Here is a 20,147-nt window from a genome sequence, read left to right as displayed (position 1 = left end):
GGAGAGCTTAACAGCACACTCACCGCCAAACAATGGCAGAGGAGATTGCTTCTTTGAGAAAAACTTCCTCTAAAAGGGAGATTCGTTTTCAAGCACAGCTGGGAAGTCTGCAAATTCAGCTTAAAGAGCAGATCTTCAACAATCCGCTCTGCTGAGCTTAAGGGCAGAGAAGATCCAACATAAAGAAAAGTGCATATGCAGAACATGGTGTCTGATAGTGACAAATGTGCTGCTTGTGTGAAACAGAGACCAAATTGGCTGCTAGCTCTGCAAGGCTGCATCTCTGAATGTCCAGGCCTAGAAACATCTACGCCGTCGATTTCATATTAACTGAACTCTACATCTTACAGAGCATGTTTTAGCTACGAGTATGGAATAGGGTGAAAAAGACCTGCAAACATACAACTTGGTGGTGAACGAAGGATTTAGATTTATGATCTTCTTGAGAAGAAATTCAACAGAAATTAGCAATCTCAATGAGATTATGAATTCTGAAGAGATAGCTCTCAAGCCAGTGAGAGATACCGACAACACCATGTCAAAGAACTTCTCAACTTCTTCGTCAGTGATGGCACAATTGCATGCTCATCTGCGTCATGACACACGGGCAGAAGGCCCTAGTATAGTGGCTTTTATTTACGGACCATTTTCCCCCTTTCCCTGGTCTCTGTGCCTGCATGTAAGAGCCCCTTTCCAGTAAGGTGTACAGACGATAAGGCTTAAAAAAGGAGGGACCCCTTGTGCATGTAAAGGAAGTGTCCGTTACATACACAAGTGGTCCCTCCTTTTTAAGCCTGACGGTGGTTATGCATGTCCAGCACCTTCACAGAGACGTGTAAGAAAAAAGAGGAAACCTTTCTACACCTCGCATTAGTGTTCTTATTCCCTAGCTAATAATCTAGCAATGGTGAATTGAGGAGATAGACACACAGGTCATCAAGTCAGAATGCCAGTTAAGTGTATACGGGAAGTCCAACTGGCAGTCAACAGCCCCTTTTACGAAGACAGATACCCCATACACAAATCTAATATGTCGTCCTTTTTACATTAACTGACAGGTCGCGTGTTGCGCTGATCCCCTCCAATAAGGAACACTGAATAACAGGTCAGGCCTAATGTAAACAGAACTGCGTGGGGGGAAGGGCGTTGGGGCGGGTTTGTTGATGACTGACCTGAGTGCAACCCCTCATGGAGAGTTTAAAGGACAGAGCTGATCGCAGGGGACGGCAGGGTCAACAATATGTCAGTGTTGGGCAATATGTTCTGTGACATGCAACAGGAGCTGCAGTTCCAATCCATGCTCCTGCAGAACTTGATTGGATAAGAATAGGGCCTGTGCCACAGCACTCCTTACCTGTGGCACAGAGCTGTTCTGCACCGCCACCGTTACCCAGCTTCCACAGATGAAAACTACCTGTCTTACTGCAGGCTTCATCCTCCATATAATTTTACATGCCCAGATGCGTTATGCCGATAACGCCACCGGACTTTATCTCTCCCGTCAACTCAGCTTCAGGTACCAGGGAGGCAACATGCCCTGCATTTACATTACTCACATATAAACAAATTATTCATCCAGAAAAATAATGGCGTCCAATCTAAAAACGCTAAACGAATACCTGGCAAAGCGGTACAAGAGTGGGCGGATAAAGAGTATTCTTCACACAGCCTCTACACTGGAGCGCAGATTTAAAATGTAGCTTTTTCTTGCTGAAGAAGAACAGCTGAACATCCATGGTAAAGTGATTGCAGAGGCTGCGGCACTTGAGGTACCTGGCTTACTCTGCTATTTATTATCATTTATATAGTGTGTGTATTACATGTTTATTTATAATTTAAATTGCAGATACAGGGTGCATGTCAATATTAGACGAGGTCACTTCAGTATATAGGTGTGTAAATGTTCGATTTTATAGAATAGAATAGATCTTTATGGTCACTGTACATCAGAATCATGATTAAATTGTACAGCCAAATCTGGTAGAGCATTCTCCACAAACAGCACATTTCTCCACAAAAATGAGTGAAGACTGGATATACTAGAAACACTAAGGTAAATAAAAGCACTCTCACTCAGACACATGATGGCACTCGGCTTGCATTAGATGTTTCCCTTATTGCAGTGAACCCCATGGGGGTTATTTTAGGCCCTCTTTTACAAAAAGCAGGAGACTTAATATGATCTGACTTTTTGCAGGTAGAGGTGAGGCAAGATGAGACAACTCCAAATTAGGTAGTCAGCCAAAGAAGAGGGCTCTTCTCCAAAAAGTCCAAACATTTACTGAGGTCCACCTTGGGCCCCTGGGCAAGGCCCTTAACCCTAATTGCTCCACAAACAGTGTGTATGTTCTCTCAGATGTAAGTCGCTTTGGATGAAAGCGTCTGCTAAATGACAGTAGTAGTAGTAGTAGTAGGTCAGTGTTGTCCCTAAATCAGCCAAGTCCAGAGTGAAAGAGGAGCTGAAAAGTACCCAAATGTCCCCCCACTGTGTCTCTCACAAGACCCACTTCAGTGGTGGAAATGCCATGAGACAGTTTTCCCTCTGCTGTTCAATTCAATTCAATTTTATTTATAAAGCATCTATTACAACAGAAGTTGTCTCTAGGCGCTTTCCAGAGACCCAGAACATGTCTGTCTAGAATAACTGAACGTAGCATCCTAGCACTAGTGTTGCTAGTGAAAGAGTATCCTCCACAGTGAAGCACTCCTAAAGCTAGATTATGGTTCTGCGCTACACCAACGCAGCGCACACGCCGTTGCCGTGACGCCATCGTGAAACCTTCGGACTTCTCCAACACTCCACTTCGCCGCGGTGCAGTACCCCCCGCGAGCGCTAGCGGGGTGCGATCTTTTCCTGAATGGTTTATCCGACTTTTCCGATCACAGTGAATCAAAGAGATAAGGACAACTATTGTGCAAAAAAACAAAAACAAAAAAAATAAATAAATAAATCACACATAAACGAAGAAAAGAGCGCTGAAAGTTCACGACTGCTTCACGAACCGGAACCGGAAATGGGAGGTGCGCGTCAGGCACGGCGTGGTGTGCGCGACGCGGTGCAACCTGCGGCACACGCTCGGCGTCGATTTGTAGCTGAACCATAATCCAGCCTTTACTCAATACACTGATCAGCTGTGATCAGAAAGTGACCAAAAGAGTATGATTGCAGATACAAGCTGCTGAAATGTTTCTTCTGTAGGGTGGCTGCACACTCTCTTAAAGACAGGGTGAGAGGTTCAATCATCCAGGGGAGACTTGGGGTTGATACACTCCTGCTCCACGTGGAGAAGAGCTAGCTGAGGTGATCTGGGCATCCGGTGAGGAGGCATGCCGGGTGTTTCAGGCATGTCCAACCAGGAGGATGCCCTGGGGCAGACCTAGTGCACCCTGGAGATTATTTCTGCTGGCTAACCTGCCCTGGAAACACCTCGTATTCCCACGGAGCTGGAGGAGGTGGTCGGAAAGAGGGAGGAAGGTCTGGGTCTCTCTGCTTAGGCTGCTGCCCCCGCAACCCAGTTTTAGAAAAGCATAGATTAAAGGATGAATAAAAGGCTGAGATGCCTCCGTATACGAGCTTTGTGTGTCAATGTTTATGATGAACATAAATCTTCATTTAAAAGAATTGACAGCTGGTAGGTCTTGTGTACACCCCCATAAGGTTGAACACCAGCTGGCTCAGATCTTTATGGTCATTTCTGCACTTGGTGACCAAATGAAAGAGTGTTAAACTAGTTACTCATTGTTGCCTTGGGTGAGTAGCTTGGTCGAGTTAGAGATTTGAAGACAAGTAGGGACTAGACTCGGTGTTGCTGTAGCATCAGATGAAATGCTGCTTTATCAAGATAGAAATGTTTTTACTAGGAGACATTTTTAAAATCATAGCCAGTTATCTTCCCTGTATGAAGAACGCGTCTTTAACGCGCGCTGAACAATGTAAACGCAAGGCGTGTTGTTGCCCACCCTGAGCCTGAGGCCAAGTGGCGGAGCGGGGAGATGAGTCGGGAGGCTTTATCTAGCGGTACTACATAACTACGTGGCGGCCGGCTGTGTCTGGTTGGCCTCGCTGGCTTCACCAACATCAGAATCCCTGCATGATGCAGGAGATGGAGCGGGTGGCAGATACAGCCAAATAACAATGGGATTTGCATAGATACAGTCGACAAGCAAAGGAACGCCCACAAAACGTCACTTCTGGTTCGCACGCGCCGAGGGGGAAAACAAACCGGCTTCCACAAGTGCTGCTGTGTGCCCTTTTGTGCTAATAACAAGCTTAAAAATCCTCATTTGAAATTTTATATTTTGACCAACGGGAGCACAGAGCCAACAAAATACATAATACAACCCTGTCGGTGACATTTCTTTTGGAACATTTTGATACACTTGGACGTATTTATAGCACACACACAGGCTGGGGGTAAATGATTCGTTTTTAAACGATGAATCTGGCAATTATTATAACGATTAGTCGACTAATGTAATGAGTAATTGGACGATCATTCTTCTGTTTCTTTTTCTGTTGTTTGATTAATAAAGCAAAATAAAAATATAGAATAAAATTATACCAAATAAAAAGGCCAGCCTGTTACTAAAAAGTCCAAGAAAAATTTCTCCTTAACAAAATTACAAAAGAACACTTCGCCCTGCAGTGTTTGGCACTGCACTGCACATTATCCAAATGTGTTAAAAATAACATATTTGGATAAAAAAGGGCACTATTTCATACTAAATTACATATTTTTATTACATTAAAAAAAGTAATTATTTTCCTTATTATATGATACAATTATTATTGTCCCGTCCATGAGAGATAAGGGGGGGCCTCCGCTTTAAATGCTCCAACACCGCTGTTGTGCTGCTGTGGTATGCAAATTCCAAAAAGCATTTAGGACTGAATTTAAAGTATTTCTATACTTTTGATCTTCTGATGACTTAGGGCTGTTTTTGGGGGCTCTGTTGGGCACGGTGTGACAAGGTCACAGTTTCCATTTCCATTCTGCAAAGTGCCAAACAGTTTGTTTTGGGTGATCCACGTGTGTGTGGTGATGCAGCGACTACAAAATATGACATTGACGATATTTTGAAGTCGACGCTTCAACGTCAGCGCATCGCTACAAGCCTGGCACACACACAATGTACCCTGCCGTGCAGTTGCAGTGGGCAGCGAGGATGGTACCCTCTCCTTTAACTGCTACCCACGTCTGGTGTGGCTTCTCTGTCACCCTCCAGGATGGCTTTACATCATGTGACATGTAGGTATCTGATGAAAGTTTCTGATGGAACACAACTCCAACAATGCCACTTGTGAAAAAGTTGTGTGCCTCCAGTAAATCCCCACGGGATATACAATAACGAGTCGTCAATAACCAGTATGCAGCTCATGATGGCCATTGTGCAGTAACAACCACTGTATGATGAACAAATTCACTAAAACATATTTCCTTGTCTACATATAGACACATAGAAACTATATGAGGTTTAATTAATCAGTTAACGTGATTTTGCCTCTTACCAGGTGATTCAATCAAGTAGCAGAAGAATCAGGGAATTAAACTTCAGGCCAATTAGCCGACTCGGATAATTTGTCAACTCTTTAATTAGATAGGGACAAGAACCCGGTCCTATTAGATACATTTTTTAAAGGTGTGTATCGCTGTCAATATGCTACAATGAATCAATGTATGACATTTTTAACATTTAAAATCCACGCTCACAGTGCTCCGGGAGAGGGGGAAAGGATTAAAATATGAGCAGCAGTCTCCCTCTGCCACTCCTACTGTTGTGTTCGTTGACTGCAAGTAACTTCTTTCTGAGACTCTTCAGTTTGTCAAGGACCAGAAATTAGTTTCTTGCAAAGCTTTGGTCTGCCAGTTGCAGATATAATGTAATGTATTTACATTAATGGATTTATGACATCGGGTGAGGGTCTTGTGGACATCCTTGTCTTGTCATCAACAAATCCCTCCCATGATCCTCCACCCCATGTTAGTTCTTGACCCGACCCCCCCGTTTCGGTCAATATAAAAAGAATAGGTGACATGCTAGGGTCATGTGTTAAAATGGGGGTGTCGGCCAATGTAAAAGTGCGTAAAAAGTTAATAGTATATAATACTCCATCTTGGAACGCTTGTGTCCCCCCGACAGACAGATCAATATATTAAAAATAATTCTGCTTCAGCTTTTTTACTGGATCCTTCTTTAAGTTTGTAGTCAACATAATACTTTATCTATTCAATTCAATTTTATTTGTATAGCGTCTAATACAACAAAAGTTGTCTCTAGGCGCTTTCCAGAGACCCAGAACATGACCCCCGAGAAATTATTAAATCTCAATGCTGTATGAAAATTAATATATATAGAGCACAAAAAAGCGATTCATTATTTTGGCCGTGGATTTTTTGAATTACGGACCCTGGTTACAGCTAAAGAGCAGTTGGTTAAATAGACTCACTAATTAAAAAAATAAACAATTTTAAAATGGTGTGCAGAGATAACAAATCCTAATCTAAAAAGTGAAAAATGAATTTCAGGTCTGAAAAGCAGTAACCACAAACCAGATAGATTGTGTTGATTCCTCACTTCATGTCCCTTCAATTGCTCAGTGAAAACTGATTATTATGAGGTTGTCTGGGACAGTGGGTATGAAATCTAACAGTAGAGACTTGGAGGTCAAATATTATTACAAGTCCAACCCTGAAAATCTCTTGTGGCAGCACTCAAAACTTTTACCAAAAGAAGAAAAAAAATCCACATGCTGGCACACTGCCAAATTGTTTGCTTCTGACCTTTTTTTCCACACCACAGCTGCTACCAAATTTTAATACATCCCTCTATCCTTGTACCTCACTGACACACAGTGAGCTGGCAGCCAATCAGAGCAGTCTTAAAACAAACACACACACATATAAACAAAAAGATTGGTGATGTCTGTGTAGCTCCTAACCACTAGAAGAAAAAACTGTTAATAGGAAGCAGCAGTAAATATTCATAAAAGGGCTAGCTTTACACCTTGAACACATGCTGCTTTAAACTAATCAATGGTTTATCACTGTCAAACAAACCCCCAAATCCCTGTGGGCTTTCTGGCTGTCCTGCAGCGGCCAATCAGGCCTTTTGAATACAGCTGCGAAAAAAGACTTGTGAAAGCTCAAAGATTTTCTCCCTCCCTACTTCAAACCTGAACAGAGATATCCTTAGTTTTAAAACCCGTGGACAATCACAGGGAAGAGGGTGACAGCCAGTCAAGAGCGTCAGGACTCAACACCAGCTGGCTGCAAGGTTGAACTCAACAACCTCCACATGGGCACAAACAAAGTGAGGGGAGCTGGCTGAGTAGACAAACAATGTCAAATACCACAATTTCCCACAACTTAAAGGAAATGTGTAACATTTTCAGAAAAGAGCCCATTTTTGCAGATGAAAATTGTCCAGAAACAAAAATGCAAAAGAGGAAGGGTTTAAATCACTTTTGGGTTTTGGACATGAAACAAGAATAAATCTTGAAAGAAGTAAAAAAAAAATTAAGTAAGTCATATCAGATTAACAATTTCTGAAGAACATGCATTTGTTACCAATTACAAAGTTGAGGGCTCCACAGAACTTGGACACTTTCAAAACAGGCCTGAAAACCTTCCCATTCAGGAAAGCATTTAACTGTTAAGGAGAGTAGAGAGGAGAGGACGCTGGTGTGTTTGAGTTTTTAAATTATTATTGATACTGACCTTTTCTTGTACTTGTTTTAACTCGTTTTCATCTTGTAAGCACTCTGAGATTCTCTGAATAACTACGTTTACATGCAGTCAAAATTCGGGTTATTGCTAATATTCCGGTTACTGAGACATTCGGAATATTCCGTTCACATGGTAATTAATCATTTGGGATATCTGGATCAAACCAGCGACACACGGAGAACATCATGACGCAATTACCGTCATTTCTGCTTCTTCTTCCTGTATTCAAATTCAAAACAAATGCTGCTTCGCGCAACTTTTCTCTCACCTTCTTGTAAATCTGACTATCCCGGTACTTTCTACCGTCTACAAATGCAGAAATGTTCATATCCTTCTTTACACTTATGAAGTGATTAGTCTCCTCCTGGTCTTGGTTTCTCCTTGTTTATAAGAACTTCCTGGACTCAAAAGACCAGGATTCCTTGTGAACAGAGCATGTGCAGAAAACAAATTCCTGTTCCGTTTGATCGGGGTATCCAGTTAGGCGTTTACATGACAGAATATTCGGGTTTTAAAAGGAGTAACCCAGGGGTCATATTGGGGTTTTAAAAAACCCGAACATGAGCAAATTCAGGTTATTCAAAAGGGGTTATTGGTGTTTACATGGCCGTGCAAATTCGGATTATTGCCAATATTCGGGTTTTAAAAGGGTTATTGACTGCATGTAAACGCAGTCACTGAAGAGTGCTCTATAAATACAATCTATTATTATTATTATTATTTGTATTATTATTATTATTATTATTAATTAAGATGTTAGTAATTCCTGTATAGAAACTGTGGTAGAATTTAATTCCAACTACATCTCATATATAACAATGTCAATACAAAACTGAATCTCAGACCCCAAACAAGTCTTACAACCCGTGTTTCACTGACTGATGAGTAATGCTGATAAATAAACCCGAACTGGAAGCTGTCAACAAAACACACTGCAGCATCCTGGAAGAAACTGAAAGCAGCGTGATGAGTGTTCTCCTAAACTCCTCCTCTCTGCAACTTCAAACTGCTGCTCAGCCTTCACATCACAATTACTAATGTTAATACTTAACCAAAACACCACAACTGCAAACTTCCACAGGTAAAACCATGCACAGCAGAAGTAGGTCACCCTCCAATCTAAAACAAAACACACCATTTCCACCAAAAAAAAAAAACAACAACTACAACATACTTGTCACCCATATTGATGAAAGGTGCAGAAAACACAATAGATGTATGATTGTCACAAAGCAACCCCGCTCAAAGGGCTCCAGCCAGGGTGAATGTGTGATGAATGGGGGGGTGTTTGCCGTGGCCCCGGGACACCGAGGCCCGGGCGGAGCCGAGGCCGGGGCGGGAGGCGCCTCCGCCGGCCACTGCTGCCGGGATCACCGCGGTTAGCGCATTAGCTCCGCTTAGCTCCCGCCGCTAAAGCCTGATTTATGGTGCCGCGTTGAAACGACGGCGTAGCGTACGCGGCTATGCGCACCGTAACAACGCCGTAGGCTACGCAGAAGCATAAATCGGGCTATACACGCAACTCCGCGGGGACAGGCGGACAAACGGACCGCCGCATGGGACCAGCACCGTACATTGCCCCCCCAAGCCCAAGCTCCAGCCCCGGTCCCGGCCTCCTGCTCCTGCCCCTTTCCCCCACACGGAGCTCCCACCCAGAGCTCCGTGTGTTCAGGGCGGCTGTGCCCGCTCTCCCCGCCGAGCTCCCGCCGGCGACGCGGGGCGTCCCGCGCCCCCGTCCAGGGGCTGCCCCTGCACGGGGGCGCGGGACGCCCCGCGTCGCACCCCAAAATACTGCGAGTGGGCGACGGAAAATACCCGATTAATAGTGCATTGTCCTACCTGTTCGGGTGAATTGTGATGGATCGTGTCCTCCTCTGCAGCTCTCTTCCCCCTCCTAGCTCCAAAATGGCGCCAACATGAGCAGCTTCATCGCCCGTGGCTGAGAACCATCGCCGGCCGCGCAGCGCCACCTGTCGGTCAGGCAGGGGATGTTGTCTGGGGCGTTCACGTCATGCTCGTACCACAGTGTAACTTCTACCCTACATTTGTAGACATGATAGCAGATGTGTATTTTGTAAACATGACGATCATACATTTGTTTTATGAATGTGAACATACTTTAAGTTTCTGAAAAAAAATTGAAGAATTTTTTGACATACAAACTAATTAAATTAGAAGCTAAAGATATCTTACTATATTACGAAAACCAAAATGACAAAATTCAACAACTGGTCAACTTAATGATTCTTGTTGCTAAGTTTCACATTCATAAGGCAAAATTCTCCAAATCCTGTCCATTCTTAGTTCCCTTTAAAGTTGATTTCAAAATGTATTTTGAGACAATACAATTGGTTAATAACAAAAAATGTAATACCATTGTCAACCTCATAAAAGAAATGTTTATGGATATCTGAATGTATTGCCTTCCTTTTATTATTTAGTGTAATTGTTAATGTCACGAACTACTTGCACTTTATTGTAGCTTTTTTTGTGAAGAGAACAATTTTATATTTTTTGGACTATAATGATGCCTATGTATGTTTGTTTTTTATATTATTGAATGATGACTGCCATTTATTTTAATTTTATTGTATTTTCTGGAATTCAAATAAAGTTTCATACAAAAAAAAGTAGGCCCTACCCTATATTTGGTCAACTCTGGCACCATTCGTGTGCTTTGTAGAACAACCTGTCATTTGAAGTCTTCTTAGCTTATTTTAAAGCAGTTTATTTCATACCGAGTTAGGATGAATAAAAAAACACATAAAAAGTGGCCACAGAGAGCCCAGCATTCCGACGGTCCGTGAACGCACCTAGACCCATGGTTGTGTGTGTGATCTGTCGAGAACAGTTGAACTACACGTAATGCTGCCATTAGGTTGATAATCATCATTCCTTTAACTGGTATTCACACACCATTTGATTGCCATTGAACAGGGTGATTGTAACGCAGTCAATGCAGCCTTTTCATTGACGCATTTAAACCTGTGATAGAATGAGTCATTTATTGGCCCCATTTCCTTTGTCTGCCAACCTGTTATCATTAAATCCTAACGCATCTGACGAATCTCTTCCACCCTACAAAAAAACATTTCTGTTGAATGCTATTGACAAGGCCCTATTATTTTAAACACCAGCACAAATCCTATTGCTTGAGATGGTTTTCGTATCTTTGAGGAAAAACAAACAAAAAAAGTGCCTAGATTTGCGGGCAGCTTTGTGTGTGTGACAGGTCTGTGTTCAGCACGTCCTGTAGGGGGCGCTCCAGAACAACGCTCATGCTTGGCACTGATTACATAGATTACTACAGGCCGGAAAAGTATGGGATATTTTTCTGCTTTAATAGTGGAAAAAAAGTTTATTTTATAAAGGTAAGTTTAAAATATCGGGCTTAAAAAAGAAATTTTCATGGGGACATGACTGGACAGTGTTTCTCTGAACTCAATCCTGACCTGCTCCCCTCCGCATAGCACATTTTAAAAGCCAACAAGGTTACCAAAGTGCTGCACAATGAGTAAAGTAAGACATAATAAAATAGTAAAAAACTAAAAACCAAGTAAAATAGATAAGAGCACATAAAAGCACGAAATAAAAACACACCACACAGACAACAACCAGTGATTCAGAAACATAAAAGACAAGACAGAGACCACACAACTCTCATGCTGGATTAAAAGCCAAAGAATAAATATAAGTTTTAAGAAGAGATTTAAAAATTTCCAGTGTGGGGGTCATTTTGATGTGGGGAGGCTCGTTCCAAAGTTTAGGGGCTATTGGTGAAAAAGCACGGTCGCCCCTGGTTTTTTGCCTGGTTTTGGGAATAGTCATCCCTGTACTGCACCAGTTAGCCATGGTGTCTGTGTCTCTCCTTTCTCCGTTCTTCATTCTCTCTATCTGTTCTCTTTTCCTGCTCTGCCCAGCTGATCTTCAGCAGGAAGATCCAGGTCCTGGTCCAGGTTTCTTCCCCCCTTATGATCCAGGTCCTGGTCCAGGTTTCTAGTAGAAACCTGGACCAGGACCTGGATCATAAGGGGGTAGAAACCTGGACCAGGACCTGGATCATAAGGGGGTAGAAACCTGGACCAGGACCTGGATCATAAGGGGGTAGAAACCTGGACCTGGACCTGGATCATAAGGGGGGTAGAAACTTTCTACCCCCTTATGATCCAGGTCCTGGTCCAGGTTTCTTCCTCCTAAAGGGGAGTTTTTCTTGCCACTGTTTGGCTTAAGGTTTTTCTCCCACTAGGGGAGTTTTTACCTGCCATTGTTTATGTAATAACTGCTCGGGGGTTTATGTTTATGTTCTGGGTCTCTGGAAAGATCCTAGAGACAACTTCTGTTGTAATAGACGCTGTATAAATAAACTTGACGGAGTGACTATTTGCACTAGGGTACAAATAGCAAGCCCCCATCAGCTGAGCTATTCACACCCTGTTGACATAACGTTAAAACAAATGCGTTACCCATGCCCATGTGCACCGACGTGTCTGCACTGGAAGAAGCAATTTCATTTCAATTTTCATTCGTTCACATTTCATTTCCCTGTGATGAAGAAAGAATGAAGAAAACCATTCTGAAACGGAATTCGAGGTAAAGTACGCGTTGTATTTATACGGAAGAGTATTAGGACCATGCAGGAGAAAAAATATTTGAGAGGTGAAGATTTTTTTTTAATTGTGCACTTCGAGATAAAAGTCACAATGTCATGATTAATGTTGAAGTACAATTTTGAGAAAAAAGTTGAAATTTCGTGAATAGAGTCGAAATTTCGAAAATAAAGTTTAAATACATTTCGACTTTTTTTCTCGAAGCCACAATAAAATAAATACATTTTTTTTCTAATAATACATGGGTGCAAATAGCATACATTGATATTGGTAAATAGCCTAAGCCTAAAATTTAATGAAATCCAATTCAATAGCAGACTGCACATGTGGCGTCAATGAAGCAATCAGCGCAGCGGGAGAGGCCGGTTTAAATCCCGCGGAGCGGGGCGTGAGCGGGTCCCACGGCTCCGGGATGGAGGGGTTCCTGTCCACGTTCACGGCCTATAACGTGTACAGCAGCCCGCTGTGCGCGGCCCCGGCCCCGGGGGGCCCAGAGGCCCCGCGGGGGGCCCTAGGGGGCCCGGGCCGCGGCTGGGGGAAGAGGGACGGCCGCTTCGTGGCCCCCCACGGCCTCAGCTACCTGGAGCTGTGGAAGGTGCTGCTGGCCCAGGTGGGGCCCCAGGTGGTGGGGCCCCCCGCGGGGCCGCGCACGCGGGACTGCGGCGTGCAGGTGAACGCGCAGGCGGACAAGGTGGTGCAGTGCTCGCTGGGGCCCAAGCTGCTGCTCTGCGACGAGTACCCGTCCCCCTGCTCGTCCCCCGGGAGCCCCGCTGTGCAGGGGCCCCGCACGCCCCCGGCCGGCCGTCTGCGCATGCTCAGACCCGTGTCCATCTACTCCCCGCTGTTCGACCGCAGGACCTTCCTGAAGAGGCTCCGCGACGGCGGCGGGAGCGAGGACGAGGCCCCCGGAGCGGCCCCGGGGGACGAGGCAGCAGAGCAGGACCTGGGGACGGAGGTCCGGACCCCCAGGGGCCCCAGTTTCCAGGTGAAGTTCCTTTTTTATTGCCACACAGCCAAGCCGGGGGAATTAAGCCTGAATTATGGTGCTGCGTTAAATCGACGCAGACCCTTCGGCGTATGGTACAGGCTGATTTATGGTTCCGCGTTACACCAACGCAGAGCCTACGCCGTAGGGTGCGCGTCGCCGCGTACCCTACGGCGTAAGGCTGAGTTATTTATTTTTTTTTTTTGCGTTCAAACACCTTTTTTCTTTGATTGAAATCATTTTTTTTGATTGAAGTTCCATTTTTTTTTATTGAAAATATATTTTTTGATTGAAGCATATTTTTTTGATTGAATAATTAAGAAACAAAAACGTGTCTTTTTGAAAATCCACCGAGCTTTGAAGGTGTCTCCAAAATAAAAGCTTCCAGTGTGAATCGTGAATCTTTACAAGTGCAAACAAACAAAAGCAGCACTCACTTTCTCACGTCTGAGGATTCTGAATCTTGGCACTTTATAACGGTTTTTAGACAAGCAACGGGAACTTTAAGGCTAAAACAAGAGTTTGTTTGGTCAAATCTGTCCGCACTGTTGTGCTGTATGGAGGTAGATTTGTTTCCCAATTTGAATTATTCAATCAAAAAATATATTTTCAATTTAAAAAAAAAAATGTCACTTCAATCCAAAAAATGTATTTCAATCAAAGAAAAAAGTGTTTGAATGCAAAAGAAATATTTGAGACTCAAAAAAATGGCTCTGCGTCGATTTAATGCAGAACCATAATTCAGGCTTACGGCGTAGCCTACGGCGTAGGGTAACGCGGAACCATAAATCAGCCTTTAGTTTCACAGTGCAGGTGGTAGCTGCAACAATACACCACAGTAATACAAAAGACAGAACATTCTAAATATAAACACAGAATATTTTGGATTATGGCAGTGTAGAATTGGACCATTGATTTCTTCCTGATTCTGTATTTCCTTAGTTGTCTGAGGTGTCTGGTTTGCTGTTTTGAGAAGATGAGTGGTTGGTGGTCCCAGTTCAGTTTATTGTATGTGCCAAGGAATTAGAATGAGTCTGTGGCAGAGATGGGTTGGTTGTTGTTGATGATGATGGGAGCCTTGACGGGAGTCTTTACGGAAGTCAATGACCAGTTCCACAGTTTTAGCTTCATTGAGGATGAGGTCGTGGTCCCTGCACTTGTTCACTGTTCTCTCCACCTCTGACCTGTAGTCGTCCTCCCTTCAGTCTTTGATCAGCTCCACCATGGTGGTGTCATCTGCGTATTTCAGCAGATTGACAAAAGGGCAGGCTGATCGGAGGTGGTTGGTGTAGAGCAGGGGTGTCGGACTCCAGTCCTCGAGGGCCGCTGTCCCTGCAGGTTTTAGATGTTTCCCTTCTTCATTGCACCATGATACAAGTGACTGTGTCATTAACAGAACTATCCAGACTTTGATGACAAGCTGGTGACGATGATTAATTAGAATCAGGTGTGTTAAAGCAGTGAAACATCTAAAACATGCAGGACACTGGCCCTTCTGGGATTCAGTTTGACACATGTGGTGTAGAGCAGGGGTTCTTAACCTTTCTGACCTTGGGGCCCAATTTTTTCAGTACAGAGTGGCCCGGGGCCCATTAAATATAAACACTGTATAGCAGGGGTATTCAACTAAAACAATATATATATATATATATATATATATATATATATATATATATATATATATATATATATTCAAGTAGCCTCATAGTTGTATCAACATCTGCATCTGACTGTTATATTAAAAAAAGTACATATTTGCCAATTAACATGTTTAACTTGAATTAAACATATTTTTTTCTCTTAAAAGTAAAGTAGATTTTATTTTATTTTTCAAATGCTATCTTATTTTATTTCTTTACCAGCAGTTTGAATTTCCCCTTTTCTTTGTTAATTGTCTCAACACATTTTTATACTAAATTAATATAAACACATCTTAACAATTTAACAGTTTTGCAGTTTTTCTTTATTCCCCTCTTATAATCTTATGCCCCCACATTCTGTCAATCAGTGAGAGAACTGAGCTCTAACTTCTCCTGTCAGGACTTTAAATCTGGGCTGGATGGTGTCAGGTTCTCATATGCATGTGGAGGTGTTCATTGTTGAGCCTGAAACGATATTTAGTTTTAATTATGTTCACTGTGGAGAAAGCTGCTTCACAGCTGTATCTGGACCCAAACATGGTCAGGATGTTTTAAGATGGTCAGTTTATTTTTCTGTGACTTCAGTTCAGACTTCAGTGGATATGTTTGATGAAAAACTTTGTGTTTTGTTTCAGTGGCGTTTCACTTTCGCACTTTGAACGCCACGGTCTCTGAACGTATGAGACACTGGTTTTGTCCCAGTGGGAAGACTGAACAGGATGAATTTGTCCATTCCGGGTTGCATATTTAAAAATACAGCGAGGACAAAACTTAGTTTGATTTTACTTTAAGTTATTTACATTAATAAGTTGTCAGGACTCAGTGTGTCGGGTTCATCCGAGCCTGATCAGCTGCGACGGGCACAGCCCGCACCGCAGCTCTCTGGTCGCGCTGCAGCAGTTACTTTCCGATGCTTTTTCGAAAGCCCGAACAGTCCAGTCCAGCAGACGCGACAGCCCACGCATCTACATCTACCATCCTTCAGCAGTAACGACGGAGCCCGCAAGCCCGAGCGGCAGCCTCAGCCGTCCTCCCCGGCCGCGGGGACGCGCCGGGATAAAGGGTCACGCCGCGCTCGCTCGCTCTGGGCGCAGACCCAATTAATCGATCCCTAATCCTGGCGGATCTAAACCTACTCTGTGCAAAATGAAGGATTTTCTCTGTAAAGACACACCATTTCTCTTACTATTACACGTACATCTAGCTGAGTGTCTTCTTCTCCTCATTTGGTTGGGAGTTGCAATGCAGTCCCGCGGCCCCCGCGGCCCACACGTACAAAACTGAATTTTTTTTTGGCGGCCCACTAGATGGCGCTCGCGGCCCAAGTGTGGGCCGCGGCCCTATGGTTAAGAATCACTGGTGTAGAGGGAGAAGAGCCACGGGGATAAGACACACCCCGAAGTTGTTGGTCAGAGGGAGAGAGGTGTGGTCAGGTGGGGGTGTACTCTACACACCCAAGAGATCCAAACCCACGATGCCCATAAACCAGTACAGTTCAGCCAGAACTTCTGCATTTTCTTGTAAAAACAAAGGACTGAAACATCAGCCCTCCAAAGAGATGCCAGTTTGAGTATGAAAGCTTACATTTTCAAGCTGCATATTCCTTTTAAGAATGTTATTCCCATGCAACACTAAGGCCACCACTGTTTCTGACGCGTATTTGTCCTGATGTGTGTTGTAGTTCTTGGAGCAGAGGTATGGCTTCTTCCACTGTAAGAAGTGCAACATCCGGTGGGAGAGTGCTTATGTATGGTGCATTTCTGGAACCAGTAAGGCAAGTGATTGAAACAGCAGTAAATCAACGTGCAGGAACTATTTCTGTATTCACAAGTGGGTGTTTTTTTATATTTATATTTTTCCTTTCTCAGGTGTACTTCAAGCAGCTCTGCCGGAAGTGCCAGGTGGGATATAACCCCTACAAAGTGGAGTCTATCCTCTGCAAGGTATATTACCTTGGCTATAAGAAGGAATGATGGTCACTCTGTCCTCAGCTGTACTTCATAACAATTCATGCTGTTCTTTCTCAACTCCTAAGTCAAAACTGATGTACAGGACTGTCTCAGAAAATTAGAATATTGTGATAAAGTTCTTTATTTTCTGTAATGCAATTTATAAAAAAAAAAAAAAAAAAAAAAAACACACATTCTGGATTCATTACAAATCAACTGAAATATTGCAAGCCTTTTATTATTTTAATATTGCTGATTATGGTTTACAGTTTAAGATTAAGATTCCCAGAATATTCTGATTTTTTTAGATAGGATATTTTAGTTTTTTTAAGCTTTAAGCCATGATCAGCAATATTAAAATAATAAAAGGCTTGCAATATTTCAGTTGATTTGTAATGAATCCAGAATGTATGACATTTTTGTTTTTCTAATTGCATTACAGAAAATCACAATATTCAAATTTTCTGAGACAGTCCTGTATAATGAAAGTGTATAATTTTATAACTTGTTTTCAGGGCTGCATTTACGTTATCACTCATTTCCCTCTTCTCCATGACAGGGCTGCTCTCAGACGTGCTGCAGCTGTGAGAAGAAGCAGAGGCACATCAACATGAAGAGGCCTCACCGCCAGGACCTGTGCTGCCGCTGTAAAGGAATGAAGTTGTCCTGCGACGCCACCTACAGCTTCAAATACATTGTCTGACTGCCCGTGAGGACTGGACTTTGTACGTCCCCACACCGGCCATGACGCAGTCGTCCCAGCCAGATAGCAGGGATGCTGCGTTAGTCCTCCAGTGCAAGCTGCTTCTCTGAACACTGTAAAGCTGAGGCCCTGCATTGGTGGGTGAAGGAGATGTGAAAAATGCAGTCCACCACCTAACTGGTGCTGAACTAGGAATGCAAGCTATTTTTGTAAAAGAAAATAAATTAAATAATTTCAACTTGGAAGTGCAATCCTTAGTATTTTGGTATAAATGGGATTTTATGGCGCTTTTCCACTAGAACCTACTCAGCCCGACTCGACTCGCCTCAGTTCTTTTCCACCAGGGGTCTAACGTGCCGAGTAGATACTTTTCTTTATCTATTCTGCCGAGTTTCTAAGCTGCCGAGTCGGCTGTATCTGACATCATCACACTACAAGACACTGATTGGTCGGGGGGTTGGAGTCAGACGTCTGAGTCAGGAGGAGGAAATCAGAGAAAGAGACTCTGACGGATTCTTGTTCATTTTATTCCCCCAGCAATGGCAACAAAAGTCTGTTTGATGGGTCAGATGTTCATAAACCTGGTGCTGAGGAGAGAATTAAAAAGGGATGTAGACGGAGATAAGGAACGACCAGATCTACCAGGAGCTCTGTCTCTTCATAGCTGCTCACGGCTCCAGCTGACTTTTCAGCAGCGCCGAGACAAACTAACCAAAATTAAGCGTCACCGCTTGAAGCTTCTCTCACTAATTTTTTAACTTGATATTGAACACAAGCCACAGACTCAGCAGCACATCTATCATTTCCTCCAGGTTCTACATCTGTAGTGTAGTCTGTTTAGATCACACAAATACATCACAGCAGCTTCACTCCAACCTCCTACTTCTGCTCCAGGTGCTGAATTCTTATCGAAAATAAACCAGGCCGAGTAGGTACTAGTGGAAAAACACCATAAGTGGACACAGTGTGTTGGTAGGACGGCCGTTTGGGACTGGAACAGCCCTGGTCTGCGCTACGTAATCTAAGATGATTCATCTTCAGAGGAGACGGGTTTTGTGCAGCCACTAATATCAAAATGCAATGCTCAGGGAGGGACTCGATGTACAACCACAACTGAGAATTTGGGTGTCAGTTCTGCTAAGAATCCACACATGCCTCCATTGTCTCCAGAGCATTACTCATAAATCACTTATTTTGTGTTTTGTTTTTTACTGCTGCTGCCATTATCCATGTGATGTGTGAAAATCCTCTTCAGCTAGCAGAATCAACCCACTTGAGGACGCAAACGTCCAGGGATCCAGTCTGTGGGCCGCAAATGGTTTTTCATGTGCTTGACCAACAGTTCAGTGCTCTCAATCTTACAAATGTTCACACTGTACTAACTTTCAATGTAGCAACATGTCGGCACTGAAAGATCAGGGGTACAACTTTATCCCTGACAGTTTGTTATTGAACCGAAACACCCCAGACATTGGGCAACTTAACATTAACATTTTATAAATGTTTTGGGGGGGTGCAAAGGTTTATGTACCAAATATGCAGCATCAAAGGGTTAAAGTGGGCAGTTACACACAATAGCACAATATGTTCTGATATGTTTTTACTTCTGACACCAACTTGTACAGAGCTTCAACTCAAAACTTCACAAAGGCCGTAAAAGTATTTACATTATGAAAAAAAATATCTAAAGCTTTAAAAATGTGCAACTTGTTCTGCATGCAAACACACATTCTCCCACACATGAAAAAGAAATTGCACCCATGTGAGCTGGAAGCTCCCTTTAAAAGTCATACAAACATCTGGGATGAAACGGTTCTGTTAATGGTTCAATCACTCTACACGACACTGAAGATGCATGCATGGCAGTTTGATTGGAGAACAAACATCTATATAAAAAGTAAAATGAGCTGACTTCTAGCGGATCAGATATAAATAGGAATCAAGACATTTGTACAGCGAAGGGAAAGGTGACTGCCGGGGGGAAACGAGGGGGAGTGTTTAACTTCAGTAACTAGGACTTTGTTTTAAACATCAATGCTTGCTGAATGTCAGCATTTACATTATGTCACTACAAAATTACAGACATATGCTACTCTGGTTCTGTGACTAGAACTATCAACAGTAAACAGACTAAATATAGAGTGAACATGCACCGTCCTCCTGGCACGTGAACACAGTCTACAGGTAACGGTGCAGGACAGGGAGAAATGGAGTGTGTACACTTACTAATGACAGTTAGCCGCGGAGCAGTGTACGCCACGCGGGTGATGGCACGCAGGGAACAGACCAGTGTTTGTGAGAGTATAGAGGGAATGAGCATGACGTCACTGATGCGGGTTACGCCCACTGAGTTGTCAGAAAGACTGAGTGGCAGCGTAAACTTTCAGTTTGAGCAACTGGAAAACATCTAAAATGGGAAAGAGCTGTTGTGCGATCGACTGCACTCATAGATTTAGCAAGAAATCAGAGTTATCGTTTTACAGACTGGCGAAAAATAACCTTAAGAGAGACAAATGGATCGCTGCAATTCACAGAA

At 43.3% G+C, this 20,147-nt stretch overlaps 2 protein-coding genes across 4 annotated transcripts in view; one reads left to right on the top strand and one right to left on the bottom strand.

The window, feature by feature from the left end:
• LOC133459547 (sister chromatid cohesion protein PDS5 homolog B-like) overlaps nucleotides 1-9,679 on the bottom strand; it is a 65,115-nt gene extending 55,436 nt beyond the window's left edge. For all 3 annotated transcript variants that reach the window (XM_061739587.1, XM_061739588.1, XM_061739589.1), the window contains exon 1: nucleotides 9,567-9,679. The gene's annotated coding sequence lies outside the window, so the exon portion shown is untranslated. The remainder of the gene's footprint in view (nucleotides 1-9,566) is intronic.
• A 3,067-nt stretch (nucleotides 9,680-12,746) lies between these two features.
• Nucleotides 12,747-17,611, top strand: LOC133459428 (zygote arrest protein 2.S-like). The gene is made up of 4 exons (XM_061739330.1): nucleotides 12,747-13,319; nucleotides 16,641-16,733; nucleotides 16,828-16,902; nucleotides 17,468-17,611. The coding sequence occupies exons 1-4, from the start codon at nucleotides 12,747-12,749 to the stop codon at nucleotides 17,609-17,611; spliced, it is 885 nt and encodes a 294-aa protein (XP_061595314.1).
• The last annotated feature ends 2,536 nt before the right edge of the window (nucleotides 17,612-20,147 follow it).

The sequence above is a fragment of the Cololabis saira genome, chromosome 14, assembly GCF_033807715.1.
Source record: "Cololabis saira isolate AMF1-May2022 chromosome 14, fColSai1.1, whole genome shotgun sequence".
NCBI lineage: Eukaryota > Metazoa > Chordata > Actinopteri > Beloniformes > Belonidae > Cololabis > Cololabis saira.
This window is presented reverse-complemented; position numbering and strand designations above follow the sequence as displayed.

What these genes read in the sequence shown, in the direction of transcription:
- LOC133459428 (XM_061739330.1), top strand. Translation starts at nt 12,747, where the DNA reads ATGGAGGGGTTCCTGTCCACGTTCACGGCCTATAACGTGTACAGCAGC. An exon ending in CCAGGGGCCCCAGTTTCCAG is followed by an intron (nt 13,320 to 16,640) that starts GTGAAGTTCCTT and finishes TGTGTGTTGTAG; the next exon opens with TTCTTGGAGCAGAGGTATGG. An exon ending in TGGAGTCTATCCTCTGCAAG is followed by an intron (nt 16,903 to 17,467) that starts GTATATTACCTT and finishes TCTCCATGACAG; the next exon opens with GGCTGCTCTCAGACGTGCTG.